Source organism: Mycteria americana, chromosome 16 (assembly GCF_035582795.1).
Source record: "Mycteria americana isolate JAX WOST 10 ecotype Jacksonville Zoo and Gardens chromosome 16, USCA_MyAme_1.0, whole genome shotgun sequence".
In the NCBI taxonomy this organism is placed as follows: domain Eukaryota; kingdom Metazoa; phylum Chordata; class Aves; order Ciconiiformes; family Ciconiidae; genus Mycteria; species Mycteria americana.
In genome coordinates, this window is record NC_134380.1 from 1,461,744 (window position 1) to 1,483,342 (window position 21,599).

At 48.5% G+C, this 21,599-nt stretch overlaps 1 protein-coding gene across 1 annotated transcript in view; it reads left to right on the forward strand.

Moving 5' to 3' along the window:
- Positions 1-21,599, forward strand: part of LOC142417837 (dynein axonemal heavy chain 9-like) — a 121,606-nt gene that overhangs the window by 1,818 nt on the left and 98,189 nt on the right. The window contains exons 2-6 of the mRNA XM_075518928.1: positions 349-491; positions 3,352-3,513; positions 4,488-4,721; positions 12,969-13,229; positions 19,465-19,890. Coding sequence (XP_075375043.1) covers positions 349-491; positions 3,352-3,513; positions 4,488-4,721; positions 12,969-13,229; positions 19,465-19,890 — 1,226 coding nt within the window. The remainder of the gene's footprint in view (positions 1-348; positions 492-3,351; positions 3,514-4,487; positions 4,722-12,968; positions 13,230-19,464; positions 19,891-21,599) is intronic.

Genomic DNA, 21,599 nt, shown 5'->3' on the forward strand with positions numbered 1-21,599 from the left:
TGCAAAACTAAAATGATTTTATTATTGTATATAGCATATTAGGTATTTGATTTTTTTTTTTTTTTGTAATCTAATTAGCACTGTAGGTCTGAAAAAAATGGACTCTATTCTATGTTTGTTTACCTTGTGCTTTTATAAGAAAGTTTGCTCTCACAAGTGTTTATTTTTTAGCAGAATGACCTTCTGTGCCACTTTGCTGCTGCTGGGGCCCTTGGGCACCTGGCACAATGATTTTTCTCAAGGAAGGGACTTCCCTGAGCCTCTGAAGATGGAGGCAGCCACTTCTCTTTGCTCTAAGACTGCAACAAAATCCAGACCAGTAAACAAAAACTTGCCCTCTTCTCTTAGGTGAAATCCCTGATCTCTTCCCTGACGATGAAGTCGAAAACATCATCAACAGCGTGAGGAATGAAGTCAAAGGCCGGGGGCTGGTGGACTCCAGGGAAACCTGCTGGAAGTTTTTTATAGAGCGTGTTCGACGACAGCTGAAGGTGAGACAGAGGCTGGGGGAGTTCAGGTCCTCACCATCAACCTTGGTGCAGGGGCACGGGGTGGAGATGCTTTGGGCTACCTTGTATGGAGGTCAGACTGCAGCTTGAAAGGCTTTTCTGCCTGTTCATGATATGAACTGTGATTATCTCAGCAAGTAGTACTAAAGCATAGGAAATGCTCTCTGTTGTCATCACTTCTTGGGCTTTAGAAAGCACTATGGGAGTTGAAAATTTTCTCTTTCAAGAGCTGAGCAGGACCAGCCTTTCCATTTTCAAAGCCATGCACAGGGGTTTAACTGGGGTGCATCAGGACTAGGTCTTGCTGCTTGGAAAAGTTGCACAGGGGATCAGTCTTCATGTTGTTGATAATCCATAGCCAGAATTAAAAAACCACTATCTTAAAAACAGAGTGCTGGGAACTGGGTGGGACACAACATGCTTACAGGATTTCTTCCACTGTAGCCCATATTCCAGCACAGAAAGGCCTTGTAAATATGTCGTAAGATCCCAAAACAGTTTCAGGACTTCCCACGTATACCCAGCACGTGGAGAAAGTACAGTGCAAGAAGGAGTTAGACTCTTCCAGAAGGTATTTACCCATCAGCAGGACTGCATAGTGCTGTGGTCCCAGAGCAGGGAGGTAGGGTGGGCAATGAGTGAAGACTTGATCTTTGCATAATGAAAGCATATTGCATATCCTTCTTCTTACTCACTGCTTCGTTTGCGTTGGTGGGACACGTTCACTGAGGTAGGGTGGCCTGTTCCCTTTTTGATGTAGGTACGCACATGTTTAGGATGGGGAACAGCTGGTGAGTTGATTTTTGAAGGAAAATTTGGGGACCATGCCACAGTATAGATGCCCAAGGAGAGGGAATCCAGTCCTCCTCTCTCTCCCTCTCCCAGTGTAGAGGGGAATTTCTGATCAGTGCTGATGCTGTTTTGTAGCTCTTCTAGCACCTTGATTGTCTTCTGCCTGGTGACCCAGACATATTCCCATTAGCTGTGGAGGTACATTGGAAGGGCAGTGTGAATGTGATTTACTTGAGGCTGATTCCTTTTCCTTGTCTGCCCTTCTCCTTAACGGCGTGTTAGAGCAGATGAATGGGGTCAGCCAGGAAGTGCTGTTTATGCTCCCCAGCATTTTGTGACAGCTTCATGTGCTGTGCAGAAAGCTGACAGATCTGTTGCTGGTCCAGGGCATGCTAGACCTCTGGGAGCAGCACGGGAGTGGGGCTTGGCCCAGCGGAGCATGAGCACCAACACACCTTCTGCCTCAGGGTCTTGAGAGAGAGTAGTGTAGGTGCAAAAGAGGGCTTTTGTACATGGATAGCTTCCTGAAGCATGCCTGGTGCTAAGAGAGCAACATAGAGGTGCCCGAGGCTTATGCTTGAAGGTGTAGGAAGGATTTCTATGTGTGTGTCCCCTGCATGTGAGCGTGCAGTGGCCACGTCAGAGGAGCAGAAGCTCTGAGTTCAGCTGCCTCTTCTGAAATGGAAATGAAAAGTGGTTTTATTACAGGCTGGCTTTTGCAGCTTCTAAAAAACAGATCTTAGCTCATGGTGGAGGTGGTGACACCTTATAGAGATGTCTGAGCTGACAGCAGCCTGCCCCATGGCACTTGCAAGGCTGTGCAGGTACCAGCCAGGGCTCACAAGTGGGAGAGGGATGAGGCATTGAGTGAGATAATGCTGCTTCCCAAACCAGCCCTTGCTCAGATATTGCTACTTCATTGCATGGTGGCAACTTGTCCGTGTCCTTCTTTGTGCCTGATTAGCAGAGCTTGTAAATCCAGCCGCAGCGGGCTTGCAGGAGAAGGGCTGTGATGAATGGGGGTGGCAGGTTTTGGTCCTTGGGTCTTATTTTGCAGTTAAAGCTGGTGGTGGGGCAGCAAAGAGGAAAGGTACTTTGCCTTGTCCTGACTTTACACCCTGGACGAGGAGTTTCCTTCTGGAAAACGGAGAGCTTGTGCCTTCCTGAGAGGAGCTGAGCAGGCTGGCTGTGGGGGAAGGAGGCTCCCAGCCTGCAGGGAAAGGCAGGTGGGTGAGGAAAGGCGCTGAAGACTGGAGGAAGGAGAAATGGTGCAGGGCTGGGAGGATGCTGAGCAGGGGAGTAACAGCCCCTTGACCAGGCCCCAGAGTAATGCGAAGAGAGATTTCCCAGAGACCCACAAACACTGCACAATTTGCTGCAACTCAGAAACTTTTAGCAGCTGTTGGACTGAAATAAAAGCCTGAAAAGCAAAAGACCTGCTGCGCAAAAATGCAATGAGCAGGGAAAACACATTCACAAATGCTTTTATTTCCATTCTGTTTCGTTTTGAGATTTCTCTCTTTTAAAAAATTTCTCATTCTGATAAAAGCAGATTTTGGGTTTGAGCCACCTCAACCCTTTTCAATGCTGGCTTTTGTGGAAACAATCCAGGCAGGCCTGTGGTCCTGCCAGAAGTATTTAGATCCATTCACTTTAATTCCTGGTTGCACCACTTGAATCTGGATGCCAGTTCCCTGCTGGGTGAACCTTTGTGTCACTGCTAAAGCAGGGAAGAGCGGTTATATTAAACCCCGGCTGCAGCCTTGAAAGCTTGCCAGGCTTCTGCTTTTGACCATAACAATGCTTAACACCACTGCTTGTCTTCATTGCAGAGAAAAAATGTGTCTACTGCTAGATTATGTCTTTTCCAGGCCAGGCTTGCTGGCCTGAAGTGCAAGGGCTCAAGGATTGAGGTTGTTGTACCCTTAGCTGGTGGTGCAAGATCTTCCTTTGGAAGTGGCTGGAAGAGCCTGGGCTGGGCTGTGTGGCTGGAGCCTGGCGCTTGCTCCCAGCCATGTCTTCTCACCTTCTCCTTCCTTGGGCTCCGCAGGTCGCGCTGTGTTTTTCGCCCGTGGGTAGCAAGCTGCGCGTCCGCAGCAGGAGGTTCCCCGCCATCGTCAGCTGCACAGTCATAGACTGGTTCCAGGAGTGGCCGCGGGAGGCCCTCGAGTCTGTCAGCCTCCGCTTTCTGCAGGAAACAGAGGCCGTGGAGGTGAGCACCTCACCCACCGACATTGGGGGTACCCAAGCCATGCCTGGGTTTGAGTTCCTCTGCGGGGTGCAGGCGCTGGCCACCTCTGGCCGCACAGTGCTGGTGGCAGCCAGATGTGACCTCGTCCCTCCATTCAGTGCAAGCAACGCCTCACACAATGAGGACAGTATTGCAGAGAGGGTTTGCTCACCTTTATTGCCCTCCAGCGTTTATCCAGGACATCTGGGTGACTGCTCGGAGAGGAATTGCTGGTAGCGCTGTAGTGCATTAAACTTAATCAAAGCATACTTGAAATACGGTCCAGGTTTTTCAGAGGGGCAGGGACCTTAGCAGAAGTATGGCCACGGGCACCACGCTCGTGTGTGTTTGTAGACTGATAGTATTGCCAGTGAAATGACTGCTTTGCTAGCAAGGGAGGCAGCTTACAAATCGGTGCAGAAAATAACCTAATGCTTATGATTATTACAGGGAACATACGCTTTCCTCTCCACATGCGTGTCTGAGCGTCTATAATTCGCAAGGGCAAAAATATGTCAAGTTCTCATTGATGACAACCTGCTACTAGACTAAAAGAGGTTCAGTTCTGTTTATTTAGCTTTTCTGGGCAGGATTTTGGAAGAATAAAGTCTACAATGTTTCTTTTTATGAGTGTTCACCTTCCCCATTTGTACAGAAGAAAAGCCCAAATTTATACTTAAAAGACAGTTATTTTATAGAGCTGAATGCTAGAAAAATTGCTTGGAATAAGATAAAGTATGAGATAAAAAGATATAAAAAGAAGTATAAAGTACATGAACAGTCAAAGTTATTTTAGAGATAACAAATGAAAAGGGATCAACTTAGATGTTACATCCTGGATTTTGCTGCACCAGAATAAAAAGTTAATAAATTCCTTTATATACAGCACAGGTCTGTCCTATATATAGCTGTTCTGTTTAAAATGTTTTCTCCTTGTCTTCTCATCTTACTTTTAGCATTCAGTGAAAGATTCAATAAGCAAATTCATGGCCTATGTCCACACAAGTGTCAACGAGATGTCCCGATTGTATCTGAGCAATGAGCGACGATATAACTACACCACTCCGAAGTCGTTCCTTGAGCAAATCAAACTCTATCAGAATTTGCTATTGAAAAAGGGCAAGGATTTAAAAGCAAAAATGGAGCGACTAGAGAATGGCCTGGAGAAGCTCAACAGCACATCTGCACAGGTAAGCAAACCCTTTGGGGTTAAAAGCTGATGTTTTCCTTGTTTCTCTGATGGAGACATCTCTGCATCCTGGTTTGAAGGAGAACTTTACAGACTGAAACTGCGCAGGGTGTAAAATTTTTGCTAGATCCTGATTCTAGTCTGGCTTGAACTGGTTTTCTGGAGGAGCAGAAGTTATATTTTGTACTGGAAAGGAGAAGGGAAGAGATGTGTGTCCAGTCTCTGCTGTTTAGGTGCTGCTAATCCCAAATGAAAGATCACAGTAAGTAAAATGAGATAGGGAGACAGCTGGCTGCGTACATCTTCTTTTAATGGTTATATTTCAGCTGTAGTGACAAAAAAGCTTATAAAATACAGGAAGATCAGTGATTTTTGGAGTTGCATCCATGAAATCTACAATAACTTCAACAAGAATCCTGTCTTTCAAACTAAATAGAGCATGCTTTTAAAATAAGGCTGATGTTCATTTTCCTTGCATTATGCTATCCATCTTTAAGGAAAACTAATGTGTGTCTGAAATGTAGATTAGCTGTCCTAAAATCACCCTGCTAAAGAGCGACACTGGCGCTCTTCTGTAGTAATGACTAGACGTTGTTCTGAGTATTTCACAAACCTCTCTGTAGTAACTGAAACGGCCTTTCAGAGCTTTGCTGTCTACATCTGTTGCTACTCCCGTTTTCCTCTCCATTTCATATTCTATTAACTCTTACAAATGTTCACTTACAGGCTTCTACTGTGGCAAATGGGCCTCTCCTGAACGTGCTCCAAAGAAATGCAGGGGGTTGATGTGAATGAAGGACTAGCAGGTTCAATCCCTTCCATATATATGCTCTGGATAATGCTGGTGGCATAAATCATGTCTGTCACGCTCAATAGGATACATGCCTTACTGGAGGGTGATGTATGGGCTTTATTAGTGCCTCTCAACTCTTATAGTCTACATCTCACTTCAAACAGTTGCTTTCTTCATGGTGAAGGACAGGTCTTGGAGGAAACAGGAGGGGAGTGGGCATGTTTCATGTCCCCTTTGCAGGTTTTAGCATCTCCTTTGTAAGAATGCAGCTGAGGTTGAACAGCCAGTAGCAGAGAGCATCCATCACAACCAGTGACGCCAACCAGAGCAGTATGTGCCCTCACTGCAAAGCAGACCTTACAGCTACCTTACCTATGGAGGCAAATAATTTTGCTGACCTGTGTGGGGTGCTGCTGTTTTTGATGATGCCCCAGTGGTGGACAAGATGGGTTAGGTCTATTTTTTTATTGGGAGCAACTAATATGAAACTAACTTTTTGAGAGGAAACAAGTCCCTGTAGTGTCAGTCAAACGCAGGGACCCTTCTGTATTCCTCAGGCATCTCTTCATATGGGTGTTATGTTGGCAAGGGTTCTCCGATGAGCCACATAAAAGGTGCTGAGCAGTGGTGGAGGACTGGGGAGGAGATGGGAAGCCACAGCACCTGTGGGTCTTGTAGGTTTTGCTATTGCAAGAAGGGTAAAAGAACGCTAAGTTCATATCTGGTTGGAGTAAGGCTGGGGCGAGAAGTGCCTATTTGTGAAGTTGATTAAGATGCAGAGCAGTGAGGAGAAATATGTCAAATTTGAATCTAAAATTAGCACTGGGGGCCTAAAATTAAACACCTAAATTATCATATGTGCGCGATAGTCAAAACTGCTGTTGATTTGAAACCAGAGAGTGGATATTTAGCAGTATTGGAAATCATACCAGAACATTCAATCTTGAATATGGATTTGAAAGTCTGAACTTGACATTCACCCATAGATATGGTTGGTCTTGGTGCTGAAGAAGTGACAAGTCTTCTGTCTCACTCAGGTGTGTCATCTCCAGATTGTGTTCATGGTGCTTGGAAGTGATACGCTGTGGGGTTTTTTATTTTCAAAGCAAAGGAGGAGGATTTTGATACCTGGATGTGACCTGGTTGTGCCGTAGGTCTGAGGACTAGTGCTCCCATCATCAGCATTCTCCAGATTCCTGCTGCTTGGATGCCGTGACAAGTTAATTATGAGTTTTATGTATATCTGTAGACCGTTCAGTGTGGCCTCAGCATGAGGGGGCTGTTGTGCAAGTAGTTGCAGAGTACTTTTTCACTTAGCTGTTCCAGTTTTAAAATAACCTCTCCCCCTCCTTTTACTCTTCTCCCCTCCACCCGCTCTTTTTTTTTCTTTTTGAGATTTGCACATCTTGATACCGTTGACCAACTTTTCTTCTAAACAAATGTTTTCCGTTAGCTTACACGCCTAACCATCTTTCCCTGAAGACAGTGGCTGTCCTCAGTACTCAGAAAAGCAGAAGCTGGCTTCCAGTTATTAGGACATAATAGACTTGGGTAGATGTGTGGGATGAGTCATTTGTTTTTCAGAGTGATGTTCGCTATGAAGAGGTCAGCGCTCTGTTCAGAGCCCATTGCTGAGTAATTTTTAGGATGACTTTGGTTAATATTGCATCACTGAATTCCGGATTCAAGTCTTGCTTGCTCTATCAATTAATTGCTGACCTTTGTGATGTATTTTGTGTTCTTGAAACAAGGCAGGGACAATCAGATAAAATGAGTCTTCTGGGAGTTTGCCCTCCAGGTTTTCTATTCTTTAATAATTCTTCTTATTCTGTCCTGGTGGTAGGCAAGCACTTCTTCCTTCCCTGTTGGAGTCACAGTACATTACCCTTGAATCTCTCCTTTGCTTTGCTCTTTCCCTTTCTACCTCACATTACTAATTGCTTATCAGATTGTCCTGGACTCAGGAAGGTGCTCACAGGTTTGTCACATTTCTTAGCACTGTTTGGGACCAAGTACTGACCCTTTTGTGACCAGTAATGATATTCCGTGTGCTAAGGCACGTGCTGGATCTGCCTGCTCACACCTTGATCTGGTTATTAGCCTGGTGTTGCCTATGGGAAGGAGGTTAATAGTGTTCTCTTTTCTCTTTGGGATGACACTCTGCTGTGATTTTCCATGCCGCCTCAGTCTCTCTTTGTACTGTTATTCTCTTGTAGTTCTTGCTGTCTTCTGCTTACCAGCTGTGTGTTACCCAAAAGTCATCTTCTGTTTTCACCAGTGTTGGCAGACACTGGAAAAGTCAGTGGTGTTTTTCTCACCTCCCCTGGATGTGGTAATAACTCTTCTGTGGTGTGTCTGGATGGTAATTTATAAAGCACGTGTCTGTGGCTGCTCCACAGCACAGCAGGGTCCAATGTGCTGGCAAGAACCAAGAAGGACAGGTCACTGCAGCACCCTGAACTCCACTGTTAGCTGAGAGAGCTCATGTCTTTGAAGAGATGTCAATCCCCAGTCCCATGTTCTTGTTTTGGACATAAACCAGTCTCTTTCCGCCCCTCCACGTGGAGCTGCTTCTCTTTATCTTTTTTAGCAACTCCCTGTGGCCCTGGTGGCCCTGTTGTCCATGCCTGTGTCCATGTGTCAGGATGCATGCGTGCCTTACATACTAAAAGGCACGCATACCCTGTGCCTTTTAGTGTCTTCCTGAGCTCTGTCTTGCAGACTGATGGGTTTCTGGTATTCAACCTTCCCCTCACATTGAGTGTTCCTGGTTTCCTTTACACTGAGGTGCAGTGGGTTGATCTTGGCTGGATGCCAGATGCCCACCAAGCCATTCTATCATTCCACCTCCTCAGGAGGACAGGGCGGGGAGCAAATAAGATGGAAAAGAACTCGTGGGTCGAGATAAGGACAGGGAGAACACTCACCAACTACCGTCACGGGCAAAAGAGACTTGACTTGGGGAAATTAATTTAATTTATTGCCAATCAAATCAGAGTAGGGTAATGAGAAATAAAACCAAACCTTAAAACACCTTTCCCCCGCCCCTCCCTTCTTCCCAGGCTCAACTTCACTCCTGATTTCTCTACCTCCTCCCCCTGAGTGGCGCAGCAGGACAGGGAATGGGCGTTGCGGTCAGTTCATCACACTTTGTCTCTGCCACTCCTTCCTCCTCACAATCTTCCCCTGGTCCAGTGTGGGGTCCCTCCCACAGGGGACAACCTTCCATGAACTTCTCCAACATGAGTCCTTCCCACGGGCTGCAGTTCTTCATAAACTGCTCCAGTGTGGGTCCTTTCCACGTGTCCTTTCCACAGGGTTCAGTCCTTCAGGAATGGACTACTCCAGCAGGGAGTCCCCCATGGGGTCACGAGTCCTGCCAGCAAAGCTGCTCCAGTGTGGGCTCTTCATAGAATCATAGAATCATGGAATCATTAAAGTTGGAAAAGACCTCTAAGATCATCTAGTCCAACTGTCAACCCAACACCTCCATGCCTACTAAACCATGTCCCGAAGTGCCACATCTACACATTTTTTTAACTCCTCCAGGGATGGTGACTCCACCACCTCTCGGGGCAGCCTGTTCCAATGCTTGACCACCCTTTCAGTAAAGAAATTTTTCCTAATATCCAATCTAAACCTCTCCTGGTGCAACTTGAGGCCATTTCCTCTTGTTCCTCTTCTCCATGGGGTCACAGGTCCTGCCAGGAGCCTGCTGCAGTGTGGGATCTCCAAGGGATCACAGCCTCCTTTGGGCGCATGCTCCAGTGTGGGGTCTTCCAAGGGCTGCAGGTGGATACCTGCTCCACCACTAACCTCCATGGTCTGCAGAGGGACAGCCTCCCTCACCATGGTCTTCACCACAGGCTGCAGGCGAATCTCTGCTCCAGCGCCTGGAGCACCTCCTCCCCTCCTTCTTCACTGACCTTGGTGTCTGCATAGTTGTTTCTCTCCCACCTTCTCACTCCTCTCTTCTGGCTGCTGTTGCACAGCAGTTTTTTTCGCCCTTCTTAAATATGTTATCCCAGAGGTGCTACCACCATCGCTGATTGGCTCAGCCTTGGCTAGTGGTGGGTCCATCTTGGAGCTGGCTGGCATTGGCTCTATTGGACATAGGGGAAGCTTCTGGCATCTTCTCACAGAAGCCACCCCTGCCACCCCCCTCCCTACCAAAACCTTGCTACACAAACCCAATACATGAGACCAGATCAATAGGGCTTCCCGGCTTCAGTCTCCTGAATGTTGTCACCTTTTATTTGTCTCCATCAGTCTTCATCCTCTCCATCTGAGCACCAGCTCCAAGGAACAGGCATTGCATGACATGATAATATTTTCCGTGCTGTTCTCCTTTTGCATCATGGTGTTTTGCATGTGATGTGGTTGCATCATGGTGTTATCTAGGATGTTGTTGGTAACCCCAACCAGGAGTGCCATGGAGCTGACCCAAGAATGACCAGGGAAAAGCAACCTGGAAATGCACTCGAAGGATGGTAGATGGCCCTGCTCCTGATCTGAATGATTTATAATGCTTCTGGTTTTCATAGGGTGGACTAGAAGTATGGGGGGGTGTCAGTGCAAGGAGGGAAACTGTGTGTGACTGTTGGAGAAGTTCTGGGCTGTGAGAGGACTGAAGATGGGAGCTGTGCTGGGAAGGTTTTCTGCATACCCTGAGGTAATACATGTCTGGAAATATGACCAGCATGTGGGTTTTCCAAAGAAACAGAAAATAGCTCTGTGTACGAGCTGCCATCCTTTTTGGATGGAAGGTCCTTTTTGGTGTGAGAGAGGGGAAGTTTGAGTACCTTCTGTTACTGTGACATTTGTAGAAAGACGAGAACTTTTCATGCCTTTATTCCTAACGTTGCTCTGCCAGGGATGGTTCCACAGGCCACTGATGGGAGCACATTTAAGGTTTCTGCTGTGCCCGTGCCTTCCCGAAGGTGGTGGTGTGAGGCCTCCCTGCTCACTGGTGTCTCATCAGGCATTTTTATGTCTGGGCATTAGGATGTGTGAGAAGGGAGGAGAAATGGATGTGACAGACTGTTTTTGCTGTGGATGCAAGTACAGCATTAAGGGAAACGTATTTGCTGTGCTGAGGGGGTCAAACTGGAGGAGTAAAGTTCATAAATGTACGTTCGCTGTGCCAACCCCAGGATATCAGTAAAGACAGTGAGTTTGGTTATTTAGGTGTAGCTCCTGTTTCTCTCTTTCCACTGCACAAACACTGTTAAATTATCCCTGCTCAACTGCGTTTGAGCTTTAGCCTCACTGGGGAAATGTGATTGTTTCCTTTCATGTTCCAAAATCCTGCTGTAGGTAAGGAAGGGTGGAGGTCACCATATGTTCCCTAGATGCGGTGTGGTCTATTGGCAGAGGGTCTAGCAGAGCCTCAGGATACACATCACAGCTCTGACTTGCATCATTTCCACTGGGAATTTAACACGTAACCCAAGCCCAGCTGGGCAGGGACCTTTACAGTAACATACACTTCTGGGCTTCCAAATATTTCTTTCAGGCAAAGCCCTAACTGAATTTTTTGCTTTTTTTTAAAATCCTGACAATGTCATAGCAAGTCATTTACCCTTCCATTATTGCATGTGCTTGGCTGAAAGCAGGTTTCGTCAGGGCATTTTCTGTTCTCACGGGCTGCGCTGGAGGCTGAGTTTACATCTGCTCATTTTATAGCACTGTTGAGTGCTAGTGGGTTTTAATCCCTTGCTTGTTTTTTCATGGTCGTGTAAACCCCTAAAGCTCCCATTCGTGTATGTATCCAGCACATGATTACTGATTTTTGGGCAGAAGGTCGCAAGCCATATCTGCCATCAGCGAAGCCTCTGACTTCAGTTTCCTGCAATCCCCAAAGACGTGGAGCTGAACAAGAAGCTGTCGCTGCGTTTGCTGACTGAAGGGATTATGTGCTCCTGTGAGCCCAAAGTCATTTGGATTTACAGTCGCGTCTTTGTCCTGGTGAAAACAGCATTGTAGTGCCAGGCAGCAGGAGATGACAATGGCTGAGGTACATAGAGACTCCTAAGAAACCGCTCTCAGCTTGAAGCTGATGCTGAACATCAATAGCTTCAGTTTATAAGATTGAAAATTGTGCTCTCTCTTCTGGTATAAAAATGGAATTATCAACAAAAGCAAGTGTCTGACTTCCCTTCTAGTAAGTATTTTTATATAGGTAAACACGTCCCCCAGGAGCTCTAAGCAATCCTTTATGAGCCTGATGGCAGGACAGTGAAAAACTCTGTGGTCTGCACAGGGCTTGTGTAAAATCTTTGAAACAGGTGCTTTTAGAAAGAGACTTACTGTCTTCACGTGAGAGCTGGTGCAAGCTCCCCCACCATGCAAATGCTTGAGCCTGTTGTTGGAGAAGGCTCCTGCCTTGCTGGGTGTGAGCAGCTGCTCAGTGGAGCAGTGTGCGAGGAGCTGCCATCACTGCCATGCCTCTTGGCTACTGGCTGAACGGGACATCCCTTCTCAAGCTCATTTGACATCACATTTTAAAGCCCCTTGAGCCTTGGACCTCTGACAAGGGCTATGGCTGTCAGCAGATCCCGATCGTAATCTTTCTGGTGTGAAAAATGCCCTTCCCACCACAAATCCATAGGATGGTTGCAAGGGAGCTGATGGGGTGCTGCCTCTGCCTCTGTATGTGGGGCCCAGGACGGAGGGGTGGGTGGGTGGCAGGGTGGGCCTGGGCGAGCAGGTGGCTTGGGGAGTGCTGGTTCTTGGTGCACAGGTCCTCCTCAAAACCTGTTCTCAAAAACTCAAAACACTGTTCTGCTGGTGTCAAGGTTGAGAAGCGAAAGAAAGTGTAGCTGAACTGTAGCACATCATCTCATCACAAAACACACGTGCACAGCGCGTGCACGCCTCCTTTACTAGGGATGTGATGTAACATCAGATCTCATGTTCAAACCGGGATGTATTTGGCTTTATAATGAGAGAAGCTTCCTGCAAATGCCTGGCCCGTGGTGAGGCTCCTGGGCTGTACAAAAATAATCCCAAGAATACCTGGAATGAAAACTTCCACCTGCTTCCCATGGGAACCTGCTTAAAGCAACATTCGTGTTGCCCTGGCACCTCTGTCCAGTTTCCAAGCAGAGTCAGTGAGCAGAGGTGGGACAACCTCCTTAGCAGCTCATCCTGCTGGTGCTGGTTTCTCCCCTGCTGGGATCCTCGCCGCTAGCAGGCTGCTCCGGTGCGTGGACCATGTGCATGGGCTCTCCAACTGTGACCCAAGCAACCACGAGCAAAGGAGAGCAGCAGTATCCTGCTAACAGCTAGAAATACTGCTTTTCCGTGTTGCCAGGGCATTGCTTGCTTTACACACAGGCCCTCCATGCTTTTGGGTAGTACTCAGCCCCACTCGAGTATAAGCCCGTGCTGCTGGGCAGGGCGGGGAGCAGGTTGATGAGTGTCTGTGCTCCTACACGTGTTTCTTCCCTCTAGGTGGATGAGCTGAAGGCCAAGCTAGCAGCCCAAGAAGTGGAGCTGAAGCAGAAGAATGACGATGCTGACAAGCTGATCCAGGTGGTGGGGGTGGAGACAGAGAAAGTGAGCAGGGAGAAGGCAATTGCTGATGAGGAGGAGCAGAAGGTGGCACTTATCACCCAAGAGGTCGAGCGGAAACAGAAGGACTGCGAGGAGGACCTGGCTAAAGCCGAGCCTGCCCTGGCAGCTGCCCAGGCTGCTCTGAACACCCTCAACAAGGTAGGGTGAAGATTCCCATGGGAATCCAGTATCTCCCCTCTGCATTGGCCAGGGGGGCAGTCATCTGATGGCCCAAGTTTTTGGGCATTGTATTGACCCTCCTTCAGCTTCTTCCCACCTGGTGCATACTTGGTCCCTGGTGTAACTCGGAGCAGCCACAAGGCTGCACCAAGTTGCCCTTTACTCATGGCCATGAAGATCAGGAGGAACTGGAGGTGGGTGCTTTGTTTTCACCTCTTCTCCACTGTTGGCTGGCTCCACTGCTTCTCATCCTGCCCCACAAGGAAGGGGCGGTCACCTTACTGTCACCCTCCTTCGGGACCCAGGGAAGAGTGTCTCAGAGGAATCACCAGTTCTGTACCTCTGTCTTGCTGTCCGGGCACTGCCTCTGGCTCAGACCTGTCTGCTAGCGTGGATGAGGACATGCAGGATGGAGGGCTGGGCTCCAGGGCAGGGGCACAGCCCAGATCTTGCTCCAGACTTTTCTGAGGCTGTTACTCCTGAGCTGTGGGGAATGAAGCTGTAGGAGGGGAGACAGGAGAGGCTGCCGGTGCTCTCAGGATGACTGGTTGTCAGCTGTCCTGAGGGTCCTGTGGCAAGGAGCACTGTGCCCTTAGCTGGTCACAGCAGAGGTACAGGAGGTGTGGCAGGACAGGCAGGGTGAAGCCCAAGCACCCCTTCGTTTCACTGAGAGACAGTATTGATGCTGTTTGCTTGGGGTATTTCTGTGCAAGCGCACGTGATCGTGCAGCGGGAGCTGAGAACACTCCAAAATACCAACAAGGCAGATTTTACACCCAGCTACTCTGTGAGCCTTTCTCCCCAGCGGTATAGCTGGTGCCGAGAACATTGCACAGACGGATCTTGTGTGAGCCCCGCAGACCGGTGTTTGTGGGTGTGGGGCTGGCAGTTTGTGGCTGCAGCTGGCAGTGAGCATGGGTGTCCTCTGAGTTCCCACTTGACACATCTCCTGCTTTGGAAAGGGATCTGTGATGAGAAGGCTCACATCCCCCTCCGAGTCTGCGGCACAGTGGGGCAAGTGTCTTCCTGCAGCCCACGGCAAATGCCTTGCTTCACCAAGGGGGAAGACAAGGTGGGGGAAGAAGGATCAGAGATCCAGAGGTGCAGTGGGGAGAGTTGGTGACTTCTTGGGCTCCTTTGGGCATCTTCCCCCAGCAGTTCCCCAGCTGTTGTAGGGCAAAATATGGTGGCCTGAGGGTTTGGACTGATCTTGTCCAGCTACATTGGGGTGGGATTTGCCTTGTCTTGTCTTTGTCCAAGATGTTCCTCAGGCCTTGTTGAGTGTGATGCTCAATGTCTGATACATGCACCTTGGCTCCACAGGTGCACTCATGGGGTGGCTTTTGGTTTGACACAATAAGAAGTGCTGGCACAGAAGTCTTATTCCATGTTTGGGTTTACTCAGTACTGGGGCTTCTCGGGTGGGGAGAGGACCTGTTCTTCAGCAGTGCTTTTGGGCTGGGCAGGACACTGTTGCGAGCAGTGGGTAGTTGGGTACCGAGTGAGGGGTGACCTCTTGGTAGAGCCATATGTTGCCGCAGACAAGGTGACTCCAAAGAAAGATGCAACTGGGGAAATGTATAACCAGGAGACAAGGACTGCTCTGACTGCAGGAGACTGATTGGTTTAGGGAAGGCTTTTGGTACCTTGGAAAGTTTTTCCTCCAAGGGCGCTCCAGGACTTCTGGTTTGGAGCCTGGCACTTTGAGACGTGCCCCAGAGACACGTACCTACAATTTATCTTGGTTTGCAGTTCATGCAGCATCCTGGAGCAGCAAATTCCCGCTGCGCCCAGGGCAGAGCAGCGGCCACGCAGGAGGTGCAGCTAGAAGATCAGAGTTATTCCCACGATCACAGCAAGGCATGGCTCAATCGTAGCCCTGTTGGGGGAGAGGAAAGCAACTCTGAGTCATGGAATGGGTTTTTTGTTTGATTAGCTTTCAGGAGACATGTAGCTTTGCTGCAGAGATGTGTTGCTTTGTCTCTTGTTCCTGGAAGGGAAAGGATGGCACAAAGGGAAAATATTTGTTTCTTCATTAGTTTTAGTTTCATGCTGGAACTGTAGAGTATCTCATTAGGCAAAGATTTTAGGGAGACGCTGGGATTTTCTCTAGGGACCTGTAAAGCATCAATAGCAGAGCACTGGAAGGCATGGTCTCCCTTACCTTCTGATCGGAGATGCATCGGAGAGCTTGACCTGCTTGCTGTCATGAATAATCAGCAGTATTTATGTGTGTATATATAGTTTCTCCCCAGTTATCTAAGTTGTCTTATTTGGACAGCACTGTTCTATGCAACATTAATAGGGAAAACAGTGAGAAAAGCTGTCGAGTAGAATGCAGTAATAAATATATATAGTCAGCTACCAAGGAGCTCAGTAAGTATGTGGATACATGGACACTTCTGTGCCGGTCTCACCTGCTAGTTTGACAGAAGAGCAGCCACGTCCATTTGGACTTGTATCTTTTGCAGATAGGCTGTGTGGAGAGGGAAGCACCAGGGGATGCCTTTGCATTAATCCCAGGCAAAGGACGAGCGAGGCTGGTCAACAGACAGGCAGTTGCCCTTGGTGGGATGAGTTTTGCAAAAAGACCAACTTGTCTGGATGGGACAGCTGAAGTCACGTGCCTCTGCCATTGCAATGCGGGAACTGGGCTGGCACCCGGGCTGTCTGTGGCATTATGTGGAGGCGATCCGAGGTCCACACAAGAGAATAGGCCAGGGAGGTTTTTTGCCATTTCCAGGATTAACAGGGCACTAACCCAAGGGATCAGCCTTTCCTGGCAGGCCAGAGATCCCGCGTGAGATTTGCAGCTGGAGGAGAGGAAGAGAGCAGCACGGAGGAGCGCGAGCAGAGTGGAGGAGCATTAAGCAGCCATGGGCGGACTCATTGCTCCCGGAGGGATGGAGCCATTGGGGCAAAGCAAGGCAGAGGTGGCAGTTAGCGAGATGTTAACCTCTGGCGTGGGCATCGGCAGGAGCGGCAGCCCGTTTGAGTTCCCCAGGGCTGCATGGCAGGTGGTTCGTGCAATGGGGGCACGCTGCTGCCGGAGGCACTGCCATGCCACCGTCTGCTCACACAGCCCCGCGAGTTTCCAGCCAGGTGGTTTCCCATCCCCTCCTCCCTTGCCACTGGCTGCAAAGCAGTCTTGTGTTCGGCACAGAACGCCTTAGCCCCATTAAACTGAAGTCGCTCTTCATCATTCGTTACTGCAATCAGAGCAGCCACTGTTCACGAGACGCTTCCCAAGCAATGGTAGTGACAAGTAACAAGTGAGTGTTATTTTTCGTTGGTGCGCAAATTATTCCAACAAAACTGAAAATACTTCACCTGATCAGTGTGAAGCCAGGTAAAGGGGCCCATGCAGTGTGCGTTACCTTCTCATCGGGCTCAACTTAAACCCAACTTGATTTTTGCTCCTTTTTTTGTGGTGGGAGGACTATCTTTCTGGTGCTTTAAATAATCCCTTTGGTGCCTTCAAAACCATCCATAGCGATGGTGCTCTCTGGAGGGGACAGCCCAGCTCAGCCAGCCTTCAGCAGGCTTTAGCTCTCTGTGCGTTCCTCACAATTTAAACTTTCCTTTTCCTTTTTTCCGTTTGAGCCAAGAGGCGATAGCAGGCCGTCTCAGCCCAGCTTTGGCTGGGCAGTGGCTGCGCTGGGGGAAGCTGCTGCAGCCACTTGTGTCCCCTGCTTTAGTGTTAATGCCTTTTGCAGGGTTTGGTGGCACTGCGAGTGCCCGTGGCAAATTGAGAGGCTATTTAAGGTGTTAAAAACTGATAATTATATACATATATGAGATAATTATATATATAAAATATATATATAAAATAATTAAGGTAATTATTATATGGACCATGCTGAATGACATGTGGGTTATGATAAACCCAGCACAGAATACCTGCAAAATACAAATGCAAACCCAGACCTGACAGTGAGTTTGAAAACTCGGGAAATCAGGTTTTAGAGACAAAAATAGCGTTTTACCTTTTACAGTGCAGTTTGTCTGCTCGCCCTGTGAGTGTGCCTGGGCTCTTTCTCAGCATCCACATCTCCTGGGCCCTAAGGACTGCAGGACGTGGGGCTCAGCCGATCTGAAGGTTCGGCATCCTCGTCTCCTTTTTGGGGAGTGTTGGGAATGGGGACATCATGGCACACGGACTCCAGGACTGCCTTCTCCTGCCGATGGGTTTCTGCTTGGCACAAAGCACTTTCCAAGAGGAGGCAGCAGCGGTCCTGTGGAGATGGCTGGGCAGTCTGTGCCGCCTTGGGAAGGAAGACGGTGCTCGGCCAGTGATGCTCAGTCTCTGCACCGGTTACAGTGAGCAGAAGACAGTGACGATATCAAAAGCAACAAACTTCTCTTGCAATTGCCTGCAGAGAATATCCCCTGGAGATGGTCCAGCGGCATTTGAGGATGCCATAGTGGCCAGTGCTCCTCAGGCAGGTGGCACTTGGTATCAGTGTCCTGTCCAGTTTCCATCCCAGGGATACTTCGGTGTGCAGAAGAAGAATTCAGAGTGATTTTTTAATATGCAACCGATTGATGTCATCAGGGAAAAGGACAGAGTTCCTTTTACCTGGTACCCAAGTTCATCAGCGTGGCACTCACCATGGACCCGGCTTGTGCTCTTCCTGTGGTGCCAGAGACTCTCGCAGTAAGGAAGGAAACCGGCCCCCCCATGCTGCCCAGCTCTTCCTCGGTCTCCTGGCCAGGACAGCATCATCCTCCCTCCCATTCGGGGTAGTAGTGTCGCTGTTCCTGCCATGTCATGGAAGTGCTCACCTCCTAGGGAAAAAGCAACCGTACCAGCTCAGCATCCCATTTCCACTGAGATGCAGGCTGTTAAACACAGGCTGCTTCGCCAGAGCCCTCCCAGCCCCGCCGAGCACCAGCCCCTGGCACGTGCGAGGCTGGGGAGAGGCCATGTTGTACACGCTGCTCCCGGCCGAGCTGAGCAGGGCGCCGGGGACAGAGGACGGCGTGTTGGGGCACTCGTCTGTGCTCACGGTTGGCTCCATGTCATTAGGCATGTTAATTAGAGACATTTTACACTGCAAATGCACACAGCTCCCGAGGGCCTGTCTCTATCAGTTCGATTATTAACAAAAGCTGAAAGCAAGCAAAGACACATTTAGGAATAGATTCATAGCAGATACCTTTATCCAAAAAATGGATGCTCAAAAGTGCCAGACTATCCCACCTTGCTTCCATAGACAGAAACTGATAGAAGGGGCATATCAGAGAATATAGGTTAAAAACTATTCAAAACTGATAGAAACAGGAACTGACAGAAGTTCATAGATTTTTCTTAAACTGGTGTTGAAACAGTCCTTATCCTTGTTTTGACAACAGCATGTCATCTGAGAACAGCTGATTTACCTGCGCTGGTTTTTCCTGTGCAAAAGCTAACTCATACGTGTGTGGGGAGAGGATTTTGAGGTGTCAGCAGATCAAACCCTCAGCATCGTGTTGTTGTCACAGTTACAAGCGTGTTAGGAAATGCGTGCATTCTCTGCAATTCAGCTTTTTTTGCTTAGGTTAAGATTCATCCCACTTAATAGTAGGGACTTGCTAAAACCACCTGTGTTGGTAGCGGAGGAGGTGGGAACTCCCCCTTGGAGGAGGGTGTCCCCAGAGATTAGCTGATTCCTGCAGGGGGACTGCCTGTTCACCCCAATGGCCGCTCTGCTGCTGAAGGTGCTTGCTTAAAGTGCCTAAATTTGGGCTGGATGATGGCCCCGTGGAAACATGGGTGCACACAAATAATTCAACAAGACCTTAACGCATGGGTGTCTCTGGCACAGGGAGTAGTTGAGCGTTAAGGGAAGCTCTGTAAGGCAGTTGTAGAGGGGCTGGGGGCTAGTTATAGAGGTTATTATTTGGAAAGGTTTCCTTTTTCCTTATCCTGATCGTCTGAGAGGGCAGAAAACCTCCTGCTCCCCCAGGCAGGAAGGCTGGCGGCAGGGAAAGGGAGGGAGTCTGGGGAGGAGCAGTGTGCTGTGCTGGTCCCAGGTGGGATATAAGGAGCTGGATGCAGGGAACTGAGCACATGTGCTGTAAACATGCATAGAGGTGATTTAAAGGCAGTGATGGTCGGGCTGAGAGAAACCCAATTTATCAGATTGATAGCCTGGGAGCCTGACTATTAGTGGCAAAGTAAAAAGAAAGTCCATTCATTTTTTTCCTAACAACCTTGTTTTCCCCTTTTCAGAAGAATCTGACAGAGCTGAGGTCTTTTGGGTCACCGCCTTCAGCTGTCAGCAATGTCACCGCGGCCGTGATGGTGCTGATGGCCCCAGGAGGAAAGATTCCCAAGGACAGGAGCTGGAAAGCAGCAAAAGCCACCATGGCCAGGGTAGACAGCTTCCTGGACTCCTTGATCAAGTTTGACAAGGAGAACATCCACGAGAACTGCCTCAAAGCCCTTCAGCCTTATTTACAAGATCCCAAGTTTAAACCTGAATTTGTGACCACCAAGTCCTACGCCGCAGCCGGCCTCTGCTCCTGGGTGGTAAACATCGTGCGCTTCCACGAGGTGTACTGCGACGTGGAGCCCAAGCGGCAGGCTCTGAGCAAAGCCAACGCGGAGCTGGCAGCTGCCCAGGACAAGCTGGCCAGCATCAAGGCCAAGATTGCTGTAAGTGCTTGCCCTTTGGTGGGACCCATCTTGCTAGTCACTGCCTGGGGAGAAATCCTCCACTTTGGAGAAAGCTGCTTCTCTGCACTCATCTATTTTTAAAGGCAGGGTGGGAATCCAAAGATTCAGTAGATCGTAGTCTTTTCTATCCTTTTATTGCTGCTTTCTACATTTCATCTGTTCTTCTCCAGCCTTGCTTACACCTTAAGAGGAAGGCTAATTATTAATTCTTATTATTCCTACCTAATTTTTAAAATATAATTTACCTCTACTCATGGGTCCTCAGAAAACTCGTTATCTCAAACCAGTATGTTCCCGGTGCACTGCACGGGGGCAGGGAAGAGGAACCGGAGGCTGATTCAGAGCACTGGTAGCACAGTGCTGTGCCAGGCTGGTTCCTTGGGCTCAGTCCCTGGTGATGGGCATGTTTTGCAGGATGAAGACTGCTCTAGTAGGAGTCTAATAATTTGTCACGGCACGGCTCCCTGTCGGCGTATCTTGTGCATCAGCCTTATTTAGATTTTTGCTACTTAAAAAAAAAAATTAAAAGAAACCCCACTGAATAGAAGAAATTACTGTGTGATTGAAAGTGTGTTTCTACAGAGAGTAGCTTCTAGCCGTTCTTCTTTTCCTTTGGAAAATTATCTCTATGTTAAAAGACATACTGCTTTCCCTGCACACCCCCCCCCCTTCCCCCCAGCCAATACCTGCTAATAGCAAAGTGTGGAAACAAGCCTGGGGGGACCCCGCCAGCGAACCCCTCAGACAGCAGCGCAGAGCCCCATCACTCGCTGTTCTCCAGGTCCCTCCCGATGCAGGCAGCCACCGCTTTCACTCCAAACCCTGCCTTTTTTTAACGTGCTGTGGATGCGGGATCCCTCTTCGTGAGAGAAGGATCCTCTGTGGCCGTGCTTTTGTTCTGACTCCACAGTTCGTGCAAAATCCCCATTAATAACCAAGGTGGGTTGTCAGCCGGGCTGACAGATTTGTCTTTAAATAAGTGACTTTGAGAGGTGCACCTGGAGAGGAGCAGCACAGTCCCTCCACCTGAGCTCGTCCAAATACTCATCTCTTCCACCAGCACATCTTCATGTGAGAAAATACATAACTCTCTTGATGCCTCCTAGGGCTTATTATTCTTAAAATGCTTACTACACTTTTTAACTAAAAATATAAAAACCATCTCCAGCGCTCTCTGGTAAACCCTTCCTGCTGCAGATGAAAGGAGGGTGGGCACAGCACCTGAAGCAGGGATGGATTTAAAGGTCTTTAGCCTCTAATTCTCCCATCTCAGATGTGAAATACAGTGCTGGGGAACTTTTTTCATCCCTTTATGCTGCTCGTTTCCAAAGCTTTTAATGCCTGAGCTTTTCTTTTTTCTTTTTTTTTTTTTTTTAAGAAGTGGGATTTTGTTAAAGAGAATGGCAATCTTTAGGGGGATTAGTGGTACTCCACTGGCACGCACTTGCAAAACTGCCTGGTTTAGGTGAGTTTTCCCCTCTGCAGATGGGTAATGATACCCTGCTCAGTGTGGGGGTGGATGTGGAGATATATCCTTGCTTATCAAGCTGAGATATCTTGGATAGCTTCACTGATGTGAGGCTGATTCATACCTGTTCACAACAGGGCCCTGAGCTGTCACATACCCATTTTTAGTAATAAATGAGACTATTCTGATTGTCAAAAATACTTAAATACCTTCCCCTCTA